Source organism: Culex quinquefasciatus, chromosome 3 (assembly GCF_015732765.1).
Source record: "Culex quinquefasciatus strain JHB chromosome 3, VPISU_Cqui_1.0_pri_paternal, whole genome shotgun sequence".
Taxonomy (NCBI): Eukaryota; Metazoa; Arthropoda; class Insecta; order Diptera; family Culicidae; genus Culex; species Culex quinquefasciatus.
The window spans coordinates 172,346,083-172,356,235 of NC_051863.1; the positions used below are offsets into that span (position 1 = coordinate 172,346,083).

The window sequence follows — 10,153 nt, forward strand, 5'->3', positions numbered from 1 at the left end:
AGCTGTCCATACAAAAACGAGGTATGAAAATTCAAAAATTTGTATCAAAAAGTACTTAAGTGATATTTTGATTAAGTGCACCGTTTTCAAGTTAAAGCCAATTTTAGGAAAATAGTCACACTTTTTCATTTTAAAAAAAATAAGTGCACATGTTTGCCCACTTTTGAAAAAAATATTTTTGAAAAGCTGAGAAAATGATCTAAATTTTGCTTTTTTGAACTTTGTTGTTAAGTCCCTTAGTTGCTGAGATATTGCCATGCAAAGGTTTTAAAACAGGAAAATTGTATTTTTTCCAAGTGTCACCCTAACAACCCACCATTTTCTAACGTCGATATCTCAGCAACCAATGGTCCGAATTAAAATGTTAAAATATGAAATATCCGTGAAATTTTTCGATCTCTTCGAAAAAAAATATTTTCAAATTTTTGAATCAAGACTAACATTTCAAAAGGGCTAAATATTCAATATTTCGCCTTTTTAAAATGTTAGTCTAGAATTATTATTTTTTAATTATTTTTTTCGAAGAGATCAGAAAATTTCACAAATTTTGAAAAATGACAAAATAGGCTTTATTCAAGAAAGTTACCTAAAAATGGCCTTGACTTGAAAATGGTGAACTTAATCAAAATTTCACTAAAGTACTTTTTGATTGCAAATTTTTGCGACCAATATTTCGATTTTTTAAAAATCAGTATTGACTCAAAATTCATAACTCGTTCAAAGATTTTTTGCCCATTCTGGAAATTTCTCAAAAGTTGGCATTTTATGTCTCCAAAAACATATAAAAAAAAATAAAAATGGTGTTTTTTGCAAATCAAGTTTTAGTGACAAAAAGTTAAAAAGAAAATCACCAAAAAAAATTTACCGTGTATCATTTTTTTCAGTGTAGTGTATATCTACAACTTTGCCGAAGACTCCATATCGATCAAAAAAATCCTTCAAAAGATACAGATTTTTGAATTTTCAAACATCGTTTTTGTATGGACAGCTGCCAAATTTGTACGGAAAATTATATGGACAAACTAATGATGCAAAATGGCTTTTTGGGCATGCCGAAGGCACCAAAAAAGTTTCAGTCAGATTAAAAATACAAAAAAAAACGAATGATCGAAATCTGACAGAACTTCTCAACTGCGACAATTTAAAAAAAACCTTAAAAATGACAATAACATGAAAATGGTGCGCTTTATGAAAATTTAACTAAAGTACTTTTAGATTGCAAATTCGATTTTACATCGAAAAATGAAGATGAAAATTTTGTGCGACCAATATTTCGAATTTTTGAAAAAAGTTGGAAATTTATGTCCCATAAAACATATCAAAAATTAAATAAAAATAAAAAATAGTATTTTTTGCAAATTAAGTTTTAGTGACAAAAAGTGAAATAAAAACTACAAATAAAATTTATTTCCGTGCATCATTCTTTTTTCAGTGTAGTCTTTATCCATACCTACAACATTGCCAAAGGCACCAAATCGTTCAAAAAATTCCTTCAAAAGATAGAGATTTTTTAATTTTCATGCATCATTTTTGTATGAACAATTGTCAAATTTGTGTAGAAAATTATATGGACAAACTAATGATGCAAAATGGCTCCTTTGGGCATACCGAAGCCACCAAAAAGTTTTAGCCGGATTTAGAAAAATAAAAAAAAACATTTCGTTTACGACCGGTTTTACTCAATTTTCTCGAAAAATATAATTTATAATAAAGATTCATTCGGTGTTTCCGAACCATGCAATTTTACTGGTAATTTTATTCAAACAAATTATGTTTGTCCTTATGTGTGATAGGCTTTTTTCGCAACCTGATCACTTTTTTGCCCACTGGAGAAAGGATATCAATTAGTTTGAGTTTACAATAAATATTGTTTAATGTATGGACAGACGGTAAAATTAAAAACCAATCAATTTAAACAAATACTGACTCAACAGAACAAGGCTTCAAAAGAATTAATTAGCTCCGAAACCATGCTGTTGATAGGATGAATTATATCAATTATATAACTTTTGAATCGATTCGATGCTGGGAAACTTTCACACCAATGGAGTCCCACGATACTTTGTTGCAAAACTGCCAACCACGTTGCTCCATAATGCCTCGATTGTGTACCGTTGCAACCATAATTAGCCAAATTGTTCAATACCGAAACTAATTGCACTCTGTCGGGGATCATCAGAGAGCAAACAACAAATAATCAAACATAAAAGAAAACTGTTAGCCTGCCCCAGTCAAATGTGTATACGACAACGACCATTTAGTGCAATCTAAATAAATGCAGTTTATTAGCCGTTAAATCAACACACCGCTCATCAGTAGCCTGGGGCGAAAAGTCCTATCATCCTTACGAAAAAATAATGTTGTATGGTCAGATTAGTAAAAAAAACTAATTGTAATATCTAATTTCTGTTATCAACTGATATTGAAATACTGTAAATGAAACTAAAACTGGCGTAGTTCCGAAAGTATTCAAAATTTTATATTTTCTTCAAACTTTCCAAAAAACATTCGCTTTAAATGTTTGCCTGTGAAAGCTGTTCAAAACACTGACCTTTTTGTGTGTGTATTAATGTCTATCTGTCTGTGTAATCCTCTACATAGGAATATGATTGTACAACCGGTGACATTCGTTTATTTGCGGCTAGAAGGTAAACAACACCAACATCACCATCATCATCACACCATCGACGAGCAAAACCAACCACAATGACGCAACGGGGGAAGAACTGTGGAAGGGTTGGGGCGCGTATTAATGTCATTTGAGATACCAGATATTAAATTTAAAACAAGGGAGCGAGAGGAAGAGCGAAAGAGAGAGAGAGAGGGAGAAAAAAAACACACACACACACAATCACATGCAAAATTTAACGCAAATCAGTTGTGCTCCACGGGCGCATTGTGGATTTATTTATTTTGTTTTTCATTTTAAGCCAACAGGATTAAATTATAATTTAAATAAAATATTTCGAGTCGGGTCCGGACCGGGATTCGATTGGATTGTGGGGAAGTGTGCGAATTAAACCAATACGACGAAGAGAGGGAGAGGAAACTGAATTAAAACAATAATTGATATTGGGGTACATGATAATATATTTTTTTTTATTTAATCAAAACTAACTCGATCAACGTCACCAGAGTGTGGGCGGCGGGTGCACATGGGACAATTAAATCCCACTAAAGAGCTGATTAATTTGAGGATTTCGTACATGATTTCCTCCGAGCGTAGTTGCGGTTTACCGATGTGATTTTTGTGGGATAAAAAACATAAATAATCATGACTGGTAAATTACTCTTTTAAAAGTAAAGCATAAAATGACTAGAAATGGTAGATCGAATTATGAATATATAAGAGAGGATTTGCTGAAAGATAAAATAGATAGCCAAATTTAATATTGAAAAGAAAAATCTGATTTTCATACCATGCACAGAAAAAAGTATGGTAATATTACATCTGAGAATGATGACAGATTTTGTGTCAACAATATGTTTCAAAAATTTGTGTTTCTGTTGAATTTCACATTTTAACACAATTTCTAGGTAAAATTACTGAATAATAAGTAATACTCAACCGAACAAATTATCTACCTTTCACATTCAACTTTTTTATTTGTGTAATTATAATATCGATACAGTTAATTTAGTTTGACTTGAAAACGTTGTTTTGATGGTAAAAATGATTTCTATGCTTTTATTTTTGATTTTCAAAATGTTATTAATTCACAATAAAATACTTCCCAATATTTCAAAAAGCCTTGTCAAAAAATGGTATTCACAGAAAAACGAATTTACAAACTATTGTTGAAATTCCTTTTTCAACCCAAACCGGTTCAACTGGCAAACTTATCAAACTGTCTTCTTATTTAAATTGTCATTAAAATATTAAAAAGCAAAATAATAAAAAATAAACCCATTTAGTGACTGTTTTGTCATAAAAATTTACCTTAACACAAATTAATCTTGCATAAACCCTCTACTGCTTTATTTTTTTCTGTTTTGTTCTATTATTTTTCCTCGAGTTCATAAAGATAGTTCAACAATTTTGTTCTACGAAAATATTAACATCATTGCTTTTATGTTTATGTTTGTTTCATAAAAAATAATTCAAACTTCGTTTTTATGATACCGTAAACTGGGGTGACTTTGATAGCCCGGGTGACTTTGATAGGTTTTTCAAATGCCCGTCAAATTAATATTTGAATATTTTTGAGAATTTTGAGTATGTAAGCATTAAGGGAAAGCTTATTATCGAACATATATGCAAAAATGTGACTGTTACATTGGATTTATCAAAAAATAGTGGCCAAATCAGATTTCTATCAATGTCACCCCGGGCTATCAAAGTCACCCCAGTTTACGGTACTTATGATTTCAAAACAACAGCAATCATGTCTTATTGAATATTTAAATGAATATTTTGCAGCGACCAACGAAGTTTCAATAATTTTTTGAAAGTTAGGCTTTTGCAAATATTTTTTAAAGTTTTTTTTAGTAAGCAAAGAAATATTTTTTTCAAGAATTTTGAAAATTTCAATGGAAATAGAAGTCTAATAAACTGAAATCAATCTAAATTGCCCTATTCTGCATTTATAATTATATTAAGCATGTTTGGGATCGTTTAAAAATATTTTGAACTTTTAAAGAATTTCAATGTACATCACCGCAAAATATTTTTTTTCTCGTAGAAAAATAAATATTTCGAAATTTTTGAAACTTATGATTTAGCAACAACTGGACAGATATAAAATGCATTTTAAAACACCCTTTTCATGGAAATGTTGAAACTTTGGCCTGAACGCCTAATCTTAATTTTTTGAACTTAAACGGCCAGAGTCGAGGGACATTAACTTCAAAACATATTTGCAACGGTCTTAATTATCCGATGGTCCGATTTTCAATGTTAACACATAAAGCATTTGTGAAATTTTCCGATCTTTTTGAAAAAAGCATTTTATTTTTTTTAAATCAACACTAACGTTTTAAAAGTGCAAAATATTAAATATTACGCCTATTTGAGATGCTAGTCTTGATATAAAAAATCAAAATATTTTTTTTTCGAAGAGATCGGAAAATTTTACGAATGTTTCATGCATTAACATTGCAAATCAGACCATTAGTTGCTGAGATATCGTCATTAGAAAATGGTGGGTTGTTTTGGTGTGGGTCTCGTGGCGCAGGGGTAGCGGCTTCGGCTGCCGATCCCGATGTTGCTATGAGACGCGGGTTCGATTCCCGCCTTATCCACTGAGCTTCTATCGGATGGTGAAGTAAAACGTCGGCCCGGTTTTCTCCTGTCTCGTCAGAGGCGCTGGAGCAGAAATCGTTAGAGGAAGGCCATGCCCCGGGGGGCGTAGTGCCAATAGTTTCGTTTTCGTTTCGGGTTGTTTTGGTGAGATTTAGAAAACTTCAATTTTCAGCAACCCGAGGTCCAATCTTCAATGCCTCTTAGACAATTTTGTAGCAAATTTTCTGAACTTAAAAAAAAAATTAGAAATGGTCACTCATGGTCACTATTTTTAAAAATCGAAAAACTGCAAATATTTCACTAAAATCAAACTTTCGGTGGCTTTATCTTGAAAATGGAGGCCTTTATCAAAAAATCTGTCAAGTACTTTTCGATTGCAAATTCAATTTTGCATTAAAAAATAATGTCAAATTTTTTTTTTCGTGAAACTTCGATTTTTTTTCCAAAAATCACTATTTGTTCAAAAATCATAACTCGGCGGCAGATTTTTTGACCATGTTTCTCTATGGCTCAAAAGTTGCGGATCATATCAAAAAATCTCGAAAATAAAAAAATACGTATTTTGGGAAATTGATTTTAAGTGAAAAAAAAGTTGATAAAAAAATCCTCAAATTTTTTTTTTCCGTGTACCTATTTTTTTCTCAAAAGTCCTCAACAATACCACCAACTTTGCCGAAGACACCAAATTGATCAGAAAATTCACTCAAATGTTACAGTTGTTTGAATATTTACACACAATTTTTGTATGGACAGCAGCCAAAATTGTATGGAGACTTGTATGGGTGAACCAATGACGCAAAATAGCTTATTTGGTCATAGGGAAGGCCCCCACAAAGTTTGAGCCAAAACAAAAAATACAAATAAAATCCATTTCCGGTTTTGGTAGAGAATTGCTCCAATCATAATTGCAATTCAGCTTTATGAATATACACTCAACCCCCGGTGGTTGGTCACTTTTTCGTTTGTCACTTTTTTAGTTTGTACCCCGTTTTTGGGTCAAAGTCAAACTAAAAAGTGACAAACTGTCACTTTTTACACGGCGCTCACGCATACTGTCAAAACAAACGTTTGGTAGTATGTGTAAACTTGGTGTAAAAGAGGAATCAAACTAAAAAGTGACCCCGTTCATTTGACAGCAGTTGGTGTCAAACCATCGGGGTTTGAGTGTAATGTTTTTTTTTTTCAATTTTTTTCAAGCATTATTTCTGGCATGCTACTTATTCTGATTAATCAGATCTGGCCCGCAGGGTCGGAGGTTGGACACCCCTGGATTTTTGATAACAGGTTCCAATAATTGGTTTATGTTGTTGTTGGAAAATCCGCGTAAATAATTTAACTATCTTTAAATTATTTATACGGATTTTCTTTATTTTTCTTTTGATGTTGTTACCTTTTGCAAACAAAACAAAATAATTATGGTATATTTCAATTTTGCTATAAAAACCATTGCTTTTCAAAACAACGTCTTCAGTCAATTCAAAAAATTCAGTTATAATAAAATATCGGTTTATTTTTATGTAGGTTACACTAAAAGAGAGAGTGTCTCGGTTTGATTAAATTGCAGATAATTGGCAAGAAATTGTTGATCCAGCTCAAAATTGTTGCTAAAACCGGTAGCTGCGCAAAATTAGCTGATCCCGAAGTTGCAATTTACTATACTTTTTCTGACTGATTTGACCAACTTTAAATCTAGCGGATTATCTCTTATTTTAGTCAACTTTTTATCTGGCGAAGGATCCACTTTTCGTGTGTATTTGTTCGTTTAGGTTGTTCTTTGTTCATATTTGTTGCTTTAAGGATTTTCAACACTATGAGAAATACTCTAAAAACATGAAAAATTCTCAATATTTTTGTCATGAAGAAAAAAAAAACACAAAAAAAAACAAAACAATGAAAACACACAACATTGATGCGCAAAAGGGGGCAAAATAACAACAACATCAACAAAAAGGTTATAATATCACTCTCGTCCAAACAGCACACGACACACAGTCCACACCACGATCCCGATGGCGCTGGCCAGCACCAGCAGCGACGGCGGCCGCTGGCCAACGCTGCCATCCTTTGCCCCATCCGGCGGCCGGGACTCCTCCTTCATCAACACTCCATTTCCGGCACCGCACTCACCAGGCTTTTGTTCTTCCGCTTCTTGCTGCTTGCGAATCTTGGCAAACTCGGCAAACTCCTGCTCGATGTGCTTCGGAACGGGCTTCCGGCCGGCGATCGGGGTTCCGGGAGTGCTGCCGGGGGCGCTGGCCCCACTGTCACCGTCACTGTCGGCGCCGGGGATGGTGAACTTGCGGCGGCGTTCCTTGACCTTGCGCAGGAACTCATCGCCCAGGTCGGGATCTTCCTGGTCTGGTTGGGTTGGGGGTGGGGGGAGCGGGATAGGGGGGTTTGACGGTTCGGTTTTGGATATTTTGACGACCTTGTGCAGGCGACGGGCTTCCCGTTCCTCCATTTTGGCCTGCCATTCGTCGTACATGAGGTCGTTGGAGGACGAGGATTTGGCAACGGTGCCGGTGGATGCAGGCTTGGGCGGTGGAGTTGGGGCAGTTGCGACGACAGGTGGTTTCTGGCGGGGGAGAGCCGCCGGTGGTGGTGGCCGTTCGACGGCAAAGTCATTTTGTTTGGACACGTAGTACGTGAGGTTCTCGGCAGGTGGCGGCACGACGGCCATCTTGCCAAGTTCCTGTTCGATACGAGCCGCTTCGAGTTCGAGCTTGCGAAACTCTTCCTGCAGCTCGGCGTCCTTGATGCGACTAATTTCGTTACGAAGATCGTGCACCAGGGCGGCTTTTTGTTCCGGTGACGGTTCCTTGGGGGAAGATTCGTTCCGGTCACCCGTACCCCTGCGCCGCAGTACAACCTCACTCCCAGACGTAGAGCTGCTGGTGGTCACCGTTTCTTCCCTCAACACGCGATGATCTTGAACGATTTCATAATTTAACTGTTCACTTTTTACCGCGCGTTCTATTTTTGTCCCCGCCGCACCGAGACTCGACGACTGTGGATTTTCGCTGGTGGCGGCTGCTGAAATTTGGTCCGGCAAAGCACCGAAAGTGGGACGTTTTTCCACCGGATCTTGCAACAGTTTCAGCAGCACACTCGAATCACTGGTCGACGACAACGACGATTCCACCGCTACTGCATCGCCACTATCTTCTTCACTATTCTGATCAGCATCTGCAGGATCAGCTTCACCAGTATCACTGCCAGCAGGAATTTGAGCATCGCTGCGGTGGCGCACGCCTTCGTGCTCGTCCTGACCTAGATTAGTCACTGCCGCGGCCGCGGCCACTGTCGGCCGTTCGGCGGCTGAAACTGGCGGCACGGCCACCATAGCAGGTGGCGGTGGAGGTCTCGGCGGTACCTCCAGCGCCTCTTCTTCCCCCATTGCACTCGGTTCAACCGTCACCAAGGATTCCCCGATCGCCAGATGAGTCACCTCCGCCGCACTACAATCACTTGAACCGTCGTCGTCTTGATCGTCTTCGTCGTCGTCGTCGGTGCACCGCTCTTTCACCTCGTTGACATTTCGACGCTGCGTCACGACGCGATCAACACCCGCGGCTAGACTGGTGGTGCTGCGTTCGGCCGCAACTTCTTCGTCGTCACGATCCGACTCCGTGCGTTCGTTCTCTTCGTGACACTGCTGATCGTCATCGTGATGATCGTCATCATTTTGCGTGCACGCGCCCGTTGATGATGGTGGCGGCGACGGCGGCTGCGTAGTCGCATCGTCGTACCCGTTGTTGTCTTCCTCGCTGAGCTGTTCCGCGTCTTCCGTGGCAATCGATTCATTATCATTGTCATTATCATCCGGCTGTGATGTCGGCGGCGGCTGTTGGGCGCTGTCAATCGGTGACGGCTCGTCGTTGTTGTTTATCTTGTCAGGTTCAAGATCATCGATGTCCGTTAGATCGGCGAGGCTGCTCGAGTTGGAGCCCAGATCGATGACCTCGACCTCGAGGATCTGCTCGGGGACGACCTCGGTGGTGCAGACGCTGCGGTACTCTTCCGGTGCGGCTTCCGCGATCTTGGCGTCAACCAGGACGCACGTGGTGGGCTCCTGACGTAACAGGTTCTTGAGCAGGTTCTTGGATTTGGGCTTCTTGTAGCGTGGTTTGGGTCTCGGGAAGCACAGGTCCGGCTTGGGTGTTGGTTCCCGGTTCTCACAGTCACTTACGTCGCTGTTTTCCTCGGTGATGACATCCAACGGACGAAGAAGTTGGGAATTTCCGCTGTGGCTTGGACTGACGCCTCGGTAGTCCGAGTGAAGCTCGACGATTGATACCGAAGGTATCCGGGAGGCTCGCTCCGGTAGCGGTGGAGGTGGTGGTGACTCTACGCGGTACTCCTGCTCGGGCTTGTCCATGGTTGGCGCAGGACTGACAGAAGCTTCTTCGTCGTCGTCACTCTTCGGGCGAGCGGCGCTGACGCACGACGTGCACTTCATGATCTGAATCGAAGATTTCCGCTTTTTCCTTACTTTATCAACGTGTGCAAATCGTCCGAAAGAGGACGCTGGTGTTGGTCGTCGCTGTGGTGGTCGCTACCTCCATTCGCAATTGATACGCGAGCACTAATTGGGAAGTAACGACCGGACTAGGGAGAATCGGCGCGACCGAATTGCGAAAACATATGTGTGCAATATAGGGGAACAGCATCTAATTCCAGCGTGCCTCTAATGTTGGCAGGTCAGAACTTTGACATTCAATTAAAGCCAATTAAAAGCGTTTTCAACTGAAATCGAGTGATAAATAGCTCAATAAGAAGTGAGCAAGCAAGTTTCTATAAAAAGTTTTTCAAAATTAGTTGTTTAAGTAGTGAAAAATAGAAAATTGGATGGAGTTAGGAGCGGGAGCTTAACCTGCCAAACATACGAAAATTTACCCTAAATTGCGGGCA

The 10,153-nt window shown here is 38.8% G+C and overlaps 1 protein-coding gene across 2 annotated transcripts in view; it reads right to left on the reverse strand.

Moving 5' to 3' along the window:
- The window catches only part of LOC6052304 (sorbin and SH3 domain-containing protein 1), a 148,165-nt gene extending 138,258 nt beyond the window's left edge, over nucleotides 1-9,907 (reverse strand). For both annotated transcript variants that reach the window (XM_038260162.1, XM_038260161.1), the window contains exon 1: nucleotides 7,370-9,907. In XM_038260162.1, coding sequence (XP_038116090.1) covers nucleotides 7,370-9,701 — 2,332 coding nt within the window. In that variant the 5' untranslated portion in view covers nucleotides 9,702-9,907. The remainder of the gene's footprint in view (nucleotides 1-7,369) is intronic.
- Between the last annotated feature and the right edge of the window lie 246 nt (nucleotides 9,908-10,153).